Here is an 18,016-nt window from a genome sequence, read left to right as displayed (position 1 = left end):
TTATTCTTGGAGAAGAGAAGGTTGAGAGGAGATTTAATAGAGGTGTACAAAATTATGAGGGCTGTGGACAGAGCAGATAGGAAAAAACATTCCCATTGGTGGAAGGATGAAGAACAAGAGGGCACAGTTTCTGGACTTCTTTGAAGGAGTAACTTGCGCCATGGATAAAGGGGAGCCTGCAGACGTGCTGTACTTGGGTTTCCAGAAGGCATTCAATAAGGTGCCACATCAAAGGTTATTGCAGAAAATAAAAGCTCATGGTGTAGGGTGTAACATATTAGCATGGATAGAAGATTGGCTGGCTGGGAGAAAACAGAGAGTATGCATAAATGGATCAGCTTCTGATTGGCAGGGCATAACAAGCGAAGTCCCGCAGGAGTCTGTGCTGGGGCCTCAACTTTTTATAATTTATATCAATGACTTAGATGAGGGCAGCGATGCAGACAGGTATAGATAGGCTGAGTGAGTGGGCAAACATCTGGCAGATGGAGTATATGTGGGAAAATGTGAAGTTGTTCACTTTGGCAGGAAAAATAAAAAAGCAGAGCATTACTTAAATGGAGAATGGCTGCATAATTCTGAGGTGCAGAGGGATCTAGGTGTTCTTGTGCTGAGTCACAAAAAGTTAGTATGCAGGTACAGCAAGTAATTAAGGAGGCTGATGGAATGCTATCTCTCATTACAAGTGGAATTGAACATTAAAGTAAGGATGTTATGCTTCAGTTATACAATTGGTGAGACCACGTCTCAAGTAGTGTGTGCAGTTTTGGTCTCCTTATTTAAGGAACTATGTAAATGCGTTGGAGGGGTTTCAGAGGAGGTTTACTAGATTGATATCTGGAATAAGTGGGTTGTCTTATGAGGAAAGATTAGACAGACTGGGCTTGTTTCTCCTGGAGTTTACAAGAGCGAGGGGTGATTTGATTGAAGTATATAAGATCTTGAACGGTCTTGACAAGGTGGATGCGGAAATGATGTTTCCTCTTGTAGGTGAGTCCAGGACTAGGGGGCACTGTTTTAAAGGGGGCGCCCTTTCAAAGATGAGGAGAAATTTTTTCTCTCAGAGGGTTGTGCAACTTTGGAACTCTCTGCCTCAGAAGACAATGGAGACAGGGTCATTGAATGTCTTTAAGACGGAGGTACATAGATTCCTGTTAGGCAAGGGAATCAAAGGTTATCGGGGGTGGGTGGGAATGTGGAATTAATAATACAAACAGATCAGCCATGACCTTATTGAATGGCGGAGTGGGCTTGACAGGATGAATGGTCTACTTCTGCTCCTATTTCGTATGTTCATATTTAAGATAATTGGCAAAAGAAGCAATGGAGATATGAGGAAAAACTTTTTCATGCAGTAAGTGGTTGAATGCACTGCCTGAGAGTGTGGGGGAGGCAGGTTCAATTGAGGCGTTTAAGAGGAAAATGGATTATCAGAAAGGGAAGAGTACTCAGGGCATTGGGGAGAAGGCTGGGGAGCGGCAGTAAGTAAATTGCTCCTACAGAGAGCCAGTGCCGACATGACAGCTGAATGGTCACCTTCTGTGCTGTAACCGTTCTGAGAGTCTATGTGATCAGCCTCCTCCATCCATCTATCTATCTACAACATTCTGTTGAAAGTAGAATCAATCAGAAGATGCAGTGCTAAACTCCCAACTTTATTTTACCTACAAGTAACACAGTGATATTTTTTTAAAAATACTAGATGTTATACAATATTTAGCTGCTGTAACAACTGCTGCCTGAGGGAATATATTGAAAGACAAGAAGTTTTTTTTCCGTCTGAATGCAGTTACAGACTCTGGTCACAGAGTGTCACTGTGGAGCAACATAACTCTTTGAGGTTCCATCTCCAGCAGCCTTGGAGAATGAACTTTTCGCTTTATATTGTGATCTTCACATACGAAGGACATCCGAATCTGAGCTACTGTTGAAATATTGCCATTGGTGTTATCCAGAAGCCAATTTGCCTACATCAAGGTCCCAGCAACAGCAAATGAGATCAATGACCACTCTGTGTGCTTCAGTGGTTCTGGGTGTGGGATAAATGTTGGCCAGCCTGCTCTTAACTTCTTTAAACAATACCACGAGCTCTTTCACATCTATACAACCATGAAGGTGGGGCCTTAATTTAAGGTCTCGTCTGAAAGATGGCACCTCTGACAATACATTGAAGGGACAGTCCAGATTATGCTCAAATCCTGGATTGAGATTTAAACCCACAACTGCAATCCACCTTGTAGGCAAGAGTTTCACTGTTGGGTAAAAGAGACAAGTAACTCATTTTTAAAGAAAATATTCACTTTTTAAAAAAAATTTGCTCCTTGACAGTGCTCCTAGAATACTTTCCACCTCCACATCACAGCCCTATGACAAAACGTTGGTGAACTCCCAGCCCATTCTCCTCCACTCCCATGCCACACCATTTGTGCTTTTAACTGCCAATACTTCTATTAATATCCACAGTGTGTTGGGCCATCAATCCACCCAGCAGAGCTCTCTCCTGCAATGGGCCATCCCAATGCCCACACTGCCAGCCTGACCTGCCTAACCTCTCCTGTGGCTCAGTGAGCTTGTCCACCTCCCAACCTTCAGGCTCACCTTGCAGCTCCTTCTACTCCACCCACCAGTCTCCAGGTCACTGGCTGGGACATGCTCCCTCCCTCACCCAAAGTTATACTCCTGATGGCCAGTTAGTGAAGGAAGAATCCAAAGCCAAGACTTGCTTGGAATAAATTTATTCATATACTCCACTCTTGTATCGTTAAGTGTCTCTTTGTAGTGCTCAAGTAACAATCCAAACAATCCCCTCCAACTGAAATAAAAACAGAAGGTGCTGGAAAAACTCAGCAGGTCTGGCAGCATCTGTGGGGAGAGAAACAGAATGAGTGTTTCAAGTCCGTATGACTCTTCTTTGGAACTGAAGAGAGGTAGAAATGTAATGGGTTTTATGCTGTTGAAAAGGTGGGATGGTCAGGGAGAACAAAAGGAAAGGTCAATGATAGGTTACAGGATAGGAGATATTAAATGAAAAAGTTGTCATGGAACAAGCGGCAAAGCGAGTAGTAGTAGTTGTAGTCAAGTAACAAATCATTGGTCCAGAGTAAGTGTTAATTGCAGAAGAAAGGATAGCTCTGTTTAAAAGCAATTTAAGATTGTCAGTCAGGCTCTCAGTGTGGCGCATTTGTGTGTACTGGGAGCTACATATATTAATACACCGGGCCCTGTTCTTTGCAGACAGAAAGAACATGTACACACATTGTGCCTGTTTCAGCTAAACAAAATAAGTGACAGCCATTCGCTGGTTCATTCCTCAGGGCAATGCCTTGACCAATCAGGGTCAAGCTTTCTGGTTTAAATTTCAAACAATGCAGTTAACTGTCAGTCACCATCACTGGTTCATTCTCCATTGGCAATGCCTCTACCAATCAGAGTCCAATCAGCACTCTCTTCACATACAGTTTAAATTATTGTCTTCCCCCTGTATTGGTATTCTTGTGATGTGTCCTGACAGAAAGCTTCAACATGTCTCTTTTTTCAGCAATACTCAAGTTCTGGATGACCAAACGACTATTAATCATATTAGACTCAAAACGTTAACTCTGTTTCTCGCTCCACAGATGTTGCCAGACCTGCTGAGTTTTTCTAGCACTTTCTGTTTTTATTTCAAATTTCCAGCATCCACAGTATTTTGCTTTTATTTTAATGCCCTACAAATGTATGTACTTAACTTCAATTAATACAATTAACACTCCTCACTCTCACCCCACTGAGCTATATTATGCTCACAGATTATTGCAGATCTAACAACATCTTGTAACCAATGGTCACCTTTCCTCCAACCAGAAGTATTTCTCTTGTATCCAACAATTAGCGTTCGCACCTTCCACCACCCCCAAATCATTTTAGCCAACTTTCCACATCATGAACCCCTCCTCCCCAATTCAACATAATTTAATGTTCCTCTATTTCTGCTTCCCACATAAAGATCATTTTGACAGTCATCTTCCAATGAGCAGAACTGTGACACCCATTCCTCCCACTAGAATGGCAGTCCTGCCTCCATATACATTTCAATTCTGACTAATTAAAACCCCTCCTTACACAATGTGTATCCTTGCCTCCCACGTCTCCCACCCGGCAGGTAAATCACCGCTGGTGCACCATTTCTTCATCCACCTCAGCACTGAGCAGGACAATCATCCTGACCTACACCAAGACTCCTTCCCCCGACTCTCCTCTCAACAGCATCAAAATGGAGCCTGTAAAACCACTTCCTCACAAATATTAATTCTCCAAACAACCTCTATCCCCGTCACATCTCGATCCAGGCTGCTCCAATGGATTTCTACGTAAATTACAGCGAGGGTCTGCTAGAATGGCCACCAATTTGCCATCCCAATTTAAGGGTTTTTTTTTAAAAATAAATATATTGAAGATTAAAGGTAAACTGAAATAACTAATAATCCCTCATGATGACATATGTGATCTTATTGAGGGGAATGGCCTCGGGGTACCAGGTGGTCAGGTCCATTATGGTAAGGGGGTACTGATGACCTGTCCTGGTTTTGGGTAGTGGCCCTACACAGTCTATCAGGATTCGGTGAAAGGGTTCACCAAATGCCGGTAAGGGTTTGAGAGGGGCAGGTTTAATTGTGGCCTGGAGTTTTCCTGCAAGCAAAAAACTTTTTTTTACTAATATTAATGTTTTGAAATTCCTCATTTACGCTAGTCCCTTGATCCTCCAGTTTTTCTGGGAAGTTTTTAGTATTTTCCTCCATAAAGACAGACACAAAGTATTTGTTTAGTTTCTCTGCATTTCTTTATTCCCCATTATAAATTCTGCTGACTCCACTTGTAATGGACCCGCACTTGTTTTAGTTACATGGCAGACCTGGAGTCAGACTGTCTGGGAGTTTATTGTCCCTGTGTTTTGGAGTGAGCCTTGACAATAGCAGTTGTGAGATTCCACAGAGGAGTGCTGTTCAGGCATGTCCACTCAAGGGAGAACTATTCCCATTATAATCCAATCTGGAACTTTCCAGAAAGCTTGCTGGGCTGTTGAAGTTTTCAAAAATCAGATGACCCCTCAGCAGCCATCTTACAGTTCATCAGCAAATGTGACATGGGGAAAAACTTTTTCACACAACCAGTGGTTCGGGTCTGGAATGCACTGCCTGGAAGTGTGGTGGAGGCAGGTTCAATTGAGGCATTCAAGAGGGAATTAAATGATCAGTTGAATAGAAACAATGTGCAGGGGTACGGGGAAAAGGCAGGGCAATGGCACTAGGTCATAATGGTCATTTGGAGAGCTGGTGCAGACACGATGGGCCGAATGACCTCCTTCTGTACCGTGAAAATTCTGTGATCCTGAGGGCCCATTTTAAAAGGAATACAGTTTTTAAAAATTGTAATATCTTCAAACCTGCACTGGCATGATAGTTTGTAGAGTTACATATCAATGCTATCAGACCAAAATCATTCACCATCCCCACGGACACAGCGAGGTACCAGGAATCCACCAGTGAGCAAGGCTCCACATTCCATTCCATTCTTCCAAATACAGATTCTAACTCCACTGTGATGCCAAACCAAAGAATTTCTCTCTGCTCATAAACCCCTTCAGCATCACCAAAGTGCTGCAAAATTGCAGGACCATGTCAGCCCCCCTGTTCATCCACAACTTCTAACAAGGCCCAGCAACATTCCCAGGACTATTAAAGCACAGGTACATTCTCAATGCAGCTAATCCCCACTTCCCTAAATTTAGTAAATATAAAAAACAAAATTTCCACTCTATTTTTCAGTTTTAGAGCATGGGTAAGGGATAATAAGGAATATACAGAATATATAAGGAATATACAGAAAAATTAACATACATTATAAAAGGAAGCCCATTTTCACACAGGACAATGAGTCCTGGAATTCAATCCAAAGCACCAATACAAGTTCAAGAATACCATTCAATAAAAATGGAACTTTTGTATTAAATTGCTGGAAATCAATGGCACTGGTGTTATTCTTAGAAGGCACAAGCATCCTTACTGTCATAAAACAGAGTAGCTGACTCATTGTATCTCCACAGTAGGTCTTCTGGTAATTGAAATCAATGTTGGAAGGAACAATGGCTTCAAATTAGGAATTGCAAAAACGATAACTTTTAACATCCAATGCCATCGAGATAGATGTAAGCTCTCAAGAAGCAACTTTTAACCGGAATGAATTAGGGATATGCTTAAAATGTAGTTTTTAATGCCACAATGTAGTCAAATATCTTAACCTTTCATTACATTTTCTTCACGCATTATAATATATTAAAGCTGTGGACAGACTATTTGGGTTCATAATCTATGAGATTCTGATCATACTGTGCACCCAGCTTCAAAACATTATTTGGGGTTAACCTTATTATAGCTAAGGGCAAATTTTTGTCTTGAAACTGTATATTTGCCCACTGTAAGATGTTTAATAACCGAAACATACAACATTAACTATTGCAAATATGCGATTCTGCAAATGAATTGAAAAGGCATTTTGTTATAAAATAATGCTGTACCTGCAAATCGCTTGTAATTTTCATAATCTTTGGAGCATGGTACATCAAAAAACTTTCCTTCCAACACATCAGCCTGGCGTGCAAGCACTAAGTCATCCTCGTGCAGATAATCCCAAAGCAAGACCACACAAAAAGCAGTAAAGATGGTAGCTGTCAGGATTGCTAACCTCTTCCACCAAGTCGCTAACTTGGATTTGTTCTTTTTCATACTGGAAATGGAAATAAAATAAAAATTTGAATGTATCAAGAAGCTTATGTTACCTCATTTTCAAGCTGTCAGTTCCTATACAATCATCAACTGTGCAATCAGCAATTTTAAATTAACGCACATTCATCATTCATTCACCCTGTACCCCTGCACATTGTTATATGTGCATAACTTTGCCTTTTACTCTAGAATAATTATTTTTCCATTTGGCATTGTATTTTCTGAAGCAAAAAAATAGCTAATGCAATTGCAAAACATCAAAGTTCATGTTTGTATCAATTTCTAAACTATTTGTAAACTTTCATGGGCTTCAGAATAACATAATATATTCAGGCCAAGCATCTCTGCATCAGTTAGCATTGCTCCATTCACTTTGCAAAGTGAGGAAAGAAGTTGTGGGGAGGGGAGTGGGGGATAACAGGGAGGGAGAGGAGAAACAATGTGAGGAGAATGGTGGGAAAGTAAAAGTGAGGGGGGAGGGAGAAAGGTGAAAAGACAAGCGTCAATGGGAATAGAAAGGAGGGATGGAGTGTGCTTTTGGAGGCAGAATGAATGGAAAAAGAGAACTGGGGAGTGGAGGGCAAGCTGAGACGAATGGGAGGACAGAGGAGGAGGAGCTAGGTTTGCACCTTCAGTAGTTGCAGAGACCTTGCAAAGATGTAAAAAAAAACAATGGTTGGGGACAATGCCAGCCGCCCACTCCACTTTCCTTAATAATGGCCCAATGGACAACCAGTCGGAGGGTGCACCTGAAGTAACTGAGGAAATTGATGCAAATGCTTTTCTCCCCATGTTACAGGAGAAACAGGTTTTAAAATATGATTAATAGGGAATAGTTTCCAATAAAATCAGCAATTGCATAATTGAGAACAATTCCAAAGACTCCAATTTGAAACATGGATATCAATTTCAGGGGAAGGCTTGTTGGCACCACCTTCACCAAGATGTAAAACTGGTGCTTTCAACGGTTGTTATCCTCTTCACATTTTTATGCACTTATTATTTATTGATGTATTTCGGTATAATTGTTTTCACATCATATGTACATTATCAATGCCAAGTGCCTTTTGTTTTAAATGCTGACAGCTTGTGCTCATTTGATGGGTGGGCACATGTTATTTTTGTGGGTTAGTTGGTATGCAAAACTAATTTTGTGATAGGAGGCACATGGCTCTCCATACTTGCTCTTCTTTACGACCTGGAATTTGTGCTTTTAAGGACAGCAAAACTGTCAGCGCTTGCATCATTTCTGTGTAAAACTGACAGCAACTTCTTGAGCAGTTAAATGTGGAAATTCGGAAGCTGCTGTCAGTGATACCCTGCTCCTCCACAGGGTGCACTGTTGCAGTCTTGGCTGAAACAATCAGCACAGAGTCAGTGATTTGACGTGAACTTCAAGTTTTTACGCCCTGTTCTCGTTGCAAAAACTACTGAAAAAGTGAAACCTTGTTGAATGAGGTGTAACCGAATTTTTAACAGCCTGCTGAGTCACAATTACTGCTGAACAGTAATCTGGCCCCAAAAGCTAATTTTGGAACTCTGAAGTGTTATTCCCTCCAGTCCATGTAAAATATCCATAGATTTTTAAAGTAATAATTTTTACTTATTTACTTTATTATATTCAGCTTCTAACTTAATCCAATGTGTATGTCCCAACCTTTATTTCTCTTTCTGTCTGACAATCAGTACTTTTCACTTCCTGGTTTGCTGTCTGTGAGAATTCTTCAGTATGATTGACTACTCAGTTTGCTTAATGATTTCAATGTTTCTGGATACCAGAGACCCCCTATAGATTGTTCCAGAATGAAATTGACATTGTAGTCATTAAAATTAATGCCACAGAGCCCAATAGATCTTTATGGGCAGCTTTCTTCAAGGTCAGTGACAAGCAGCATTCCTTTGTCACTGATCACACAATCCGGGCCATAGAATTTACAAAGGGCAAAAGACTATTTGATCCATCAGATCTATCCCACTGTTTATGCTGACACAAGCCTCTTCCCACTCTATTTCACCTAACCCTATCAGCAGAACCTGATATTTCTTTCTCCCTTATCTAGCTGCCTCTTAAAGGGACCCATGTTGTTTGTCTCAACTGCTCCATGTGATAGAAAATGCTGCATTCTAATTACTCCCTGGATAAAGAACAGAAGATCACATGGCCTGTCAAACCTGCTCCGCCATTCAATATGATCATAGCCGATCTCCACTTTCTCTCCCATTCCTCATATCCCATGATTCCCTGAGCCACCAAAAACCTGTCCACCTCAGTCTTAAATGTATTCAACAATGGAGCATCCACAAGCCTCCAGGGTACAGAGTTCCAAGATCCACAACCCTTTGAAGTAATTTCTCCTCATCTCAGTCCTAAATGATTGGTCCCTTATCGTGAGACTGTGCCCCTATGTTTTAGACTCCCCAACCAGTGGAAACAATCTCTCAGCGTCCACCCTATCAAGCTCTTTCAAAATCTTGTATGTTGCAATGTGATCACCTCTCACTCTTCTAAACTCCAGAGAATATAAGGCCAATTTACTCAGTCTCTCATCACAAGGCACACTCTCATCCCAGGGACCAACCATGTGAATCTTTGTGAAGGGAACCTTTGCTGAGAATTGCAAACATTACACCCTTGTTCAAAAAAGTGCCATAAAAGTAAAATAATTTTCATAATATTATTGTGACTTATTGTAAAGGTAGGTTAATAGTGGGGTTTGGATTAGTTTCTCTGTGTGAGTTTGTGTGTGGGGGGGCGGTTTTCACTGAATTGTAGACAGCTAGTCTGGAGTTTTTGAGTTATCAAAGGAGAAGCTAGGTTTGAAATGCTAAATACCTAAACACGGCTGAAGTTTTAGAATGTGCAGTGTGAAGAACATTTGCATTTTTAGAAAAACCAGAGTAGTGAATTTCAAAGAGTGAATTTCAAAGAGTTCCAAAAATGGAAGATATATATTATGGAAAAAGTAAAGTTGCAAAGACAGATTGAGACAATAGAATTTACATTAAAAAGGGAGAAACCTGTGCAAAGGAGATGAGGTTAGGTGTAAGGAGAAAGCGTTCTAAGATCTAACAAGTGTGAAAAGCCTCCAGGCTCAAGGTATCAATGTGCTGTCTCCAGGAACCGAGGTTAAGAATACCCACTGTGAATCTCACTGTCCAGGGTATTGTGCGCTTTGTCTGGGTCTGTTGAAATTTATTTCTTTTTACTGTTGCTTTACCGGAAGTGTAACTGGGAGTCAGATTAATTAGGGGAGCTAGGAGTTATCATAGTAGTAATTTATAGATCTATGTGCTTAAAATCATTTCTTTACTTAATAAATGTTTAATTTAATTTTGTTAGAACCTCTAATAAGTCAGTGGACTTATTACTACTGAATTCATGGCACGCATCTCAAGATAAAAATACAAATTGCAAAAACAGTTGTGGCAGCTGTTTCAAGTTTCCCTCTGGAATTTGAGCAGCTCAGCAATTACCATCCACTGTGCCATAACAAAAGGTTGTAAGGACAAGCCCAGCAATTACAGACCAGTCAGTTTAACTTCAGTGATGGGCAAGATTCTAGAAACAATTATTTGGGATAAAACTAGTAGTCACATGGAAAAATATGGGTTAAGGAAGAGTCAGCATGGATTTCTAAAGGGGAAATCATGTTTAACTAAATTGCTGGAGTTTTCTGAAGAGGTAACAGAAAAGGTCAATGGGAATAATGCTGTTGATGTGGTGTACATGGACTTTCAAACGGCATTTAATACAGTGCCACACAACAGACTTGTGGGAAAAGTTATTGCTCATGGAATAAAAGGGACAGCAGCAATGTGGATACAAAATTGGTTAAAAATAGAAACAGAGAGTAATGGTAAATGGGTATTTTTCGGGCTGGAGGAAGGTTTGTAGTGGAGATCCCCAGGGGTCAGTATTGGGACCCTTGCTTTTCCTGATATATATTAATGATCTAGATCTTGGTGTGCAGGGAACAATTTCAAAGTTTGCAGGTGATACGAAGTTTAGGAGTGTTGTAAACTGCGAGGAGGACAGTGTAGAACTTCAAAAGGGCATAGACAAGTTGGTGGAGTGGGCAGATAGGTGGCAGATGAAGTTCAATGCAGAGAAGTGTGAGGTGATGCATTTTGGTAGGAAGAACATGGACAGACAATATAAAATAAAAGATGAAATTTTGAAGGGGTTGCAGAAGCAGAAAGACCTGGGTGTATATGTGCATAGATCATTGAAGGTGGCAGGAGGGGTGGAGAGAGCAGTTAATAAAGCATATAATATCCTGGGCTTTATTAATAGGGGCATAGAGTACAAGAGCAAGGAGGTTATGGCTGAATTTATATAAGACCTCAGCTGGAGTATTGTGTGCAGTTCTGGGCGCCACATTAGGAAGGGTGCAAACACATTGGAGAGAGTGCAGAAGAGGTTTATAAGAGTGGTTCCAGGGATGAGTAACTTCAGTTACGAAGATAGATTGGAGAGGTTAGGACTGTTCTCCTTGGAGAGAAGAAGGCTAAGAGCAGATTTGATGGAGATGTTCAAAATCATGAGGCGGCTGGACAGAGTAGATAGGGAGAAGCTGTTCCCACTTGTAATAGGATCAAGAATGAGAGGGCACAGATTTAAAGTGATTTTCAAAAGAAACAAATGTGACGTGGGAAAAAACTTTTTAACACGAGTGGTTAGGGTCTGGAATGCTCTGTCTGGAAGTGTGGTGGAGGCAGGTTCAATTGAGGCATTCAAGAGGGCATTAGATGATAATTTGAATAGAAACAATCTGCAGGGGTACGGGGAAAAGGCAGGGCAATGGCACTAGGTCATAATATTCATTTGGAGAGCCAGTGCAGACACAATGGGCTGAATGGCCTCCATCTGTGCCTTTAAAATTCTGTGGTTCTGTGATTTGCGGTACTGCCTCCAATGCAAGTATATCCTTCCTTAAATATGGAGACCAAAACTGCATATAGTATTCCAAATGTGGTGGCACCAAAACCCAGTACAATCACAGCAAGACTTCTTTATTCCTGTACTCCAACTCCCTTGCAATAAAGGCCAACAAGCTATTCGCCTTCCTAATTGCTTGCTGCACCTGCATGCTAACTTTCTGCACTCCTTGTGTGAACACACCCAAGCCTCTTAGAACATCAACATTTACATGTTTCACATCTTTTGCCTTTCTATTCTTATGATCAAAGTAAATAACTTCACGCTTTCCCACATTATACTCCATCTGCCGTCTTGTTGCCCACTGACCTAACCTGTCGATATCTCTTTGCAGCCTCGCTATGTCCTCCTTACAGCTTACCTTTCCACCTAGTTTTGTATCATCAGCAAATTTAGATACATTACGCTCTGTCTTGTGATGAAATCCATATTTAATGGCGTTTTTTTGTCTTGTGTATATTTCAAGTGTGGAGCCATGGTAATTTTCAGCAGTGGGGAGTGCTCCCTGGTTGACTGGAGATTGTAACATTTAAGGTACAGCATGTACCAAAGGTTGATACATTCAACCCTGCCTCAGAGCTGGGGGAGGGAACCTTGTTAGAAGATATTAACAGGACAGATCAGTTCAAGCGTCAGTTAGTCAGGAGCAGATGAAGAGAACAGTTGACTTCACACAGCTTGAGTGTTGCTGTTAGCTCTGTGCTGCTAAGGGTGGTATCTCCATGCTGCTGACAGTTGAGACTCAGGTATGTCCAGGGACAGTGGTGTTCTGCTCAAAGCAGCTAGATCATGTCGGTGATTTGTTGATAGCTCCATGAAGCTGGTAGCTGGGGCAAAGAAAAGCCTTTAAGCAGCAGTTGTCTGCTACAGCGATGGAACTGTGCCAGCGATTAGATGCTGGAGTGCAGCCTTATGAATCCAGTGGAATGTGGTCTCAGGAGAAATGACTGACAACTGGAAGGCAAGCAGCCATTGGGGCAGTCGGAGTTGGAGTTGCTGTTGTGGGAAATCAGTGGCTAGATCCTTGAACCACAACAGCTGAAATCCCTTGTGAGGAAGACAGAATTTTAAAGAATTTTTGTGACCCACAGTGATTACTGACCTCTGGATGGGTTACTGAGGAAATTCATGGGATCTGTCTTGGTTACGTCTGTCATCTAATGTGAAGTTTGTGGGGTGTTTGACCACTGTTTTTCTGTTAATTCATGTTTACCTTGTGTTAGTTCTGTATGTTAGAGTATAAGATAGGTAGTATTGACTGTTTGACTTGTTGACTTTTGAACAGTAAAATTTCTTCTGTTAACTGTGGAGTCTTGTGGCTTTATTATCTTAGTAAGTAACTGGCGTTTCAAATTTTTACTTTTACAACAAATGATCCTTAACCGGATCATAACAACATTTGGGGGTCTGGTCTGGGATTGTTAACAAGATTGGGGGTTCTTTGTGGAATTTAAAATCCACTGATGGTTACAGGTGTTGGGATTTGCTAAAGTTAAGGCTAACAGGATCTCACTGTGAATTTTACTATACTTATTGAAAAGCAGTTATGGCTTTGTCAATTGCTACGACTTTTCTGGAGAGGGAGGATTTATCCCTGAGTGATTTGCACCAGTTCACCAAGGCTAGGTGAATAGCATTAGCAAAAGAAGTTGGTTAAAGTTAAAAGCAAGGGCTAAAAAAGCAGATATAATTGAGTTAATAGCACAGCATCTGGGATTAGAGGAAGAAAAGCCTGACACAGGTATAGCGAAGCTTGAGTTGGCTAGAATTCAGTTGTAGATGAAACAGCTTAAGAGAGAAAGAGACAGAGAAAAGCAAAAAATTGAACTCCACTAGCCACAGACTGCCAACTTGAAATTGTCGTGTTTATGCCCACTTCCTGCTTCCTGGCCATTGACCGATCCTCTATCCATGCTAAAATAATACCCCCAATTCCATGAGCTCTTACCTTGCCTATTAACCTTTTGTGTGTCACCTTCTTGGATGCCTTTTGGAAATCCAGGTATACAACATCTACTGGTTCCCCTTTATCTACCCTACTAGTAAAATCTCAAAAACTCTAATAACTTTATCAAACAGGATTTCCCTTCTGCAAAACCATGTTGACTTGTTCTTATCCTACTACACATTTCTAAGTGCATTGTTAAGACTTCCTCAAAAATAGATTCCAGTATTTTCCCAATGACTAATGTTAGGCTAACTAGTCTGTAGCTCTGTTTTCTCTCTCCCTCCTTTCTCAAAAAGCATTGTTTCTTTTGCCAACTTCTGATGGGGTCATTCCTGAATCTAAATAATTTTGGAAAATCATAACTAGTGTATCCACAATCTCTGCCTCTATCTCTTTTAGAACCCCAGAGCTCATAGGAATTTTAGTCCCTTAAATTTCTCCAACATCTTTTCTTGGCTGATATTAATTATCTCAATTTCCTCACTCTTATTAGCCCCTAGGTTAACCTTAATTTCTGTTATGCCACTTGTGTCTTCTACTATGAAAACAGACACAAAATATTTGCTCAATGCCTCTGCCATTTTTCAACGGAATGCATTTTTGTTGAACATTTTGAATTGTTACTTTAAATGTTTCCTACTGTTCGTTTACTGCCGAACCTCTTCATCTATTTACCCAACCTTAGCCAGTTCTCCCCTCATACCTATGTAATTGGCTTTGTTTAAGTTTAAGATTCTTGATTGTGACTGGAGTATGTCACTTTCAAACTTAACATGGAATTTAATGGTATTATGATCACTATTTCCCAGTGGATCTTTTACTATAAAATTACTAATTAACCATACTTCATTAAATGATACTGGATCTAAGATAGCTTTATCCCTGGTCAGTTCCACAATGTATTGCTTCAAGAAACTGTCACAAAACATTCTATGAACTCATCTCCTAGACCATTCTTGCCAATTTGACTGACCGAGTCTATATGAAGATTAAAGTCCCCCATAATTATTATATTGCCTTTGTTACAAGCTTTAATAGTTTCTTGTTTAATGTTCTGTCCAATGTTCGAGGGCCGAAGAACTACTTCCACCAGTGTTTTCTGACTCTTGCTGTTCCTAATTTCCACCCATACTGATTCTACTTCATGATCTTCTGAGGCTAGGTCTTTGCTCACTAGTGTCCTTATGTCATCCTTTACCATCAAGGCTGCCCCTCCTCCATTCTGTTTGTCTTTCTGAAATGTTGTGTATCTTGGAATGTTTATTTTCATACCCTGATCACCTTGCAAACATGTCTCTATAATGCCAATTAAATCTAAACCATTTACCTCTATTTGTGCCACTAGTTCATCTATCTAATTGCACATGCTTTGCGCATTCAGAAAAAGAACCTTTAATTTCATTTTTTTTACTTCTATTCTCTGCAATGACCTTATTTGCTGGTGAATATTTTACATTAAACTCTGTGTCCCTTCCTGTCCCACTCTGCTTGTCTTTACCCACATTATTACACTGTTCTGCTGCCTTGACCTTTCTCTTTGGATTTTTAGATCTCCCTTCACCCGAACCCTCCCCTCCTCCACCCGTCAGTTTAAAGCCCTATCCACAGCCCTCATTATACAATTGGCCAGGACACCGGTCCCAACCCAGTTTAAATGGAGCCAATCCCAATGGAATAGTTCACCCTTCCTTGAGTACTGATGCCAGTACCCCAGGAATCCCTTTTTCCCACACCAGTCTTTAAGGCATGTGTTTCATTCTCTAATTTGCTTGACCCTCTGCCAATTGGCTCTTGGCTCAGGTAACAATCTAGAGATGATTACCTCTGATGTTCTGCATTTTGATTTGGACCCGAACTCCTCGAATTCTCTTCGCAAAATATCATTCCTATGGTGTTGGTTCCTACACGGACCACAACAACTGGATCCACCCCCTCCGACCCCAGGTTCCTCTCCAGCCCCGAGGAGATGTCCTTAATCCTGGCATCTGGCAGGCTGCACAATCTTCAGAGCTCCCAGTCACAGCTGCAGAGAAGAGTATCTATCCCCTGACTATACTGTCCCCTATCACTACCACATTCCTTCTGGCCCCCCTCTCCCCCACCTGAATGGTATCCTTCGCCATGGTGTCATGGTCAGTCCACTCATCCAGCCAGCAGTCCTTCTCCTCACCCACACAAGTAGCAAGCAGCTCGTAGCTATTGGACAAAATCAGGGGCTCCTCCGTCAGTACATGTTGGTTCCCCATGCCTCCTATTGATTTCCTTGTTGGATTTATTAGTTACTATTAGTGTCCTCTTTTGGACTTCCCGCAAGTGGAAACATCTTGATCTGGATTTCTGCTGACCGAAAGGAAAATGCCCACAAAAAATAGCAATTTCTAGGCTTTGGATGTTATTCTGACATTAATTTGAACCTGGTGCCAAGTCAAGGGGATCTCCATGCATCCAGCAAGGATTATGTTATCAATCAGGGTAAGCAGCCAATCACATTGAAAAAGTTTCACAGAGCAAAAACCGGAAATTAAAATACACTGATCATCCTTCACCTTTTGTACAGTAAGTCCTCACTTCAAATTGTGGTTGCTTTCCTGAAAATCACGATCTTAAGTAAAACAACTTTAAGTGAATCATAGGTTCCCATAGGAATCAATGTTAAAGCCAGAGTTAGGTTCCTTTGGACATTTCTCCCCCGGAAAAAAAACAATGAATAAGTTGAAATACTGTCCCATATATGTGCAGCACTGTGCATTCCTAGCTGAATTACTTGCAAAGTAAAATTCAGAACTAAATATGAAAGAAAATGCAATACGTTATACAATACAAAAAAAATACACTCACCATACAGGTACCTGTACAGTACTTTTAGATTGACCCGGCTCCATCTAATGACAGAAGTTGGTCGGTGCAGTAATCAGCTGAAATCCCAGAACCACATGCACTAACCATCTTCTAACACGAGATGGAGTCCAGGATTTCAGTGGGAGTTCAGCATGGTCGAAGTCAGGAGCAGAGGGAGCAGCCAGGAGAAAAACAGCAGATCCCAGGTCCTAATGTAAGAGAACAGAGGTTGAGAGACAAGACCCAGGAGCAAGGATGGACAGAGGGGCCTAGGAGCAAGAGCAAGAGGCAAGGTCTGGGAGCAAGGGCAACAGCAGAGGAAGATGGCCTGAGGGCGAGAGCAGAAGTGATGTGGGGAAAGGTTTTATGAGCAGGCAGGCCACAGAAGAGAAAGTCTCTGGCAAAAGAAGTGTCAAAGTGAAACTGGCAGCATTAAACGGACATACTAACGCCCGTTTATTAATAACGCTAAAGTGAAACAACATGAAAGAAGGCAACGTTAAGTGAGGAATTACTACTACACATTTTACTGAGAGCAAAATAAAGATTAGGACATATATGTAAGTAGTTGCAATATCATAAACTTTTAAAAATACTAAGAAATAATTAATTTTATTAAAAACGCCTATGGAACATTTTTATTAAAATGGAAAAAATTGTTATCACACAAAGATACAATTATATTTTCAGGGCCAGAGATTTTGTTGAGCAGTAGTTATGACTTATTATGCCCTTCAAAACACAGTTACACCTTGTTAACAAGACATAACTTTTTTCAGAATTTTTAACAGAGAGACTAATAACCAAAATGAGGAATTTCTCGTGTTTAACAACCATCTCTGGGGATTATAAGAGCGTACTTTAGTCCAGAAGCAGGAAATTTCTGGATTTTTCTGTTTAATTGTGCATTTGCAGATGCCAAAAGTTGCTGTCAGTTTCACAGGTTAATAATTTTTAAAAATTCATTTATAGGATGTGGGCATCGCTGGCTAGGCCAGCATTTATTGCCCATCCCTAAATGCCCTTGAGAATGTGGTGGTAAGCTGCCTTCTTGAACCACTGCAGTCCCTGCATTTTTATGTATGCCTAGTGCTGCTTTTGGCACACCCTTCTGCACTCTTCATTGAACCAGGGTTCATCCCCTGCCTTGGTGGTATTGGTAGAGCGGGGGATATGCTGGGTCATGAGGTTATAGATTGTGTTCAAGTGTAATTCTGCTGCTGCTGACGGCCCACAGCGCCTCATGATGCCCAGTCTTGAGTTGCTAGATCTGTTCGAAATCCATCCCATTTAGCACAGTGGTAGTGCCACGCAACACGATGGAGCGTGCCCTCAATGTGAAGACTGGACTTGGTCTCCACAAGGATTATGCGGTGGTCATGGGCTACTGTCATGGGCAGATGCATCTGTGGCAGGCAGGTTGGTGAGGATGAGGTCAAGTATGTTTTTCCCTCTTGATGGTTCCCTCACCACCTGCCGCAGGCCCAGTCTAACAGCTATATCCTTTAGGACTCGGCCAACTTGGTCTGT

General features: G+C 41.2%; 2 protein-coding genes across 3 annotated transcripts in view; one reads left to right on the top strand and one right to left on the bottom strand.

The window, feature by feature from the left end:
• ogfod3 (2-oxoglutarate and iron dependent oxygenase domain containing 3) overlaps positions 1–18,016 on the bottom strand; it is a 204,273-nt gene that overhangs the window by 170,679 nt on the left and 15,578 nt on the right. Inside the window, exons 1-2 of one of the 2 annotated variants that reach the window (XM_078570893.1) lie at positions 16,487–16,560; positions 6,554–6,762 (exon numbers count right to left, since the gene is read on the bottom strand). In XM_078570893.1, the coding sequence (XP_078427019.1) occupies positions 6,554–6,762; positions 16,487–16,530 (253 nt within the window). In that variant the 5' untranslated portion in view covers positions 16,531–16,560. Of the gene's footprint in view, positions 1–6,553; positions 6,763–16,486; positions 16,561–18,016 lie in introns of those variants that run through there. The other variant, XM_078570892.1, reaches the window with a different exon arrangement.
• The window catches only part of LOC144699725 (hexosaminidase D-like), a 45,215-nt gene continuing 43,873 nt past the window's right edge, over positions 16,675–18,016 (top strand). The window contains exon 1 of the mRNA XM_078570883.1: positions 16,675–17,046. The gene's annotated coding sequence lies outside the window, so the exon portion shown is untranslated. The remainder of the gene's footprint in view (positions 17,047–18,016) is intronic.

The sequence above is a fragment of the Cetorhinus maximus genome, chromosome 24 (genome assembly GCF_964194155.1).
Source record: "Cetorhinus maximus chromosome 24, sCetMax3.hap1.1, whole genome shotgun sequence".
NCBI classification, from domain to species: domain Eukaryota; kingdom Metazoa; phylum Chordata; class Chondrichthyes; order Lamniformes; family Cetorhinidae; genus Cetorhinus; species Cetorhinus maximus.
Note: the sequence above shows the minus strand (reverse complement) of the source record. Positions and strands in the feature narration are given on the sequence as shown.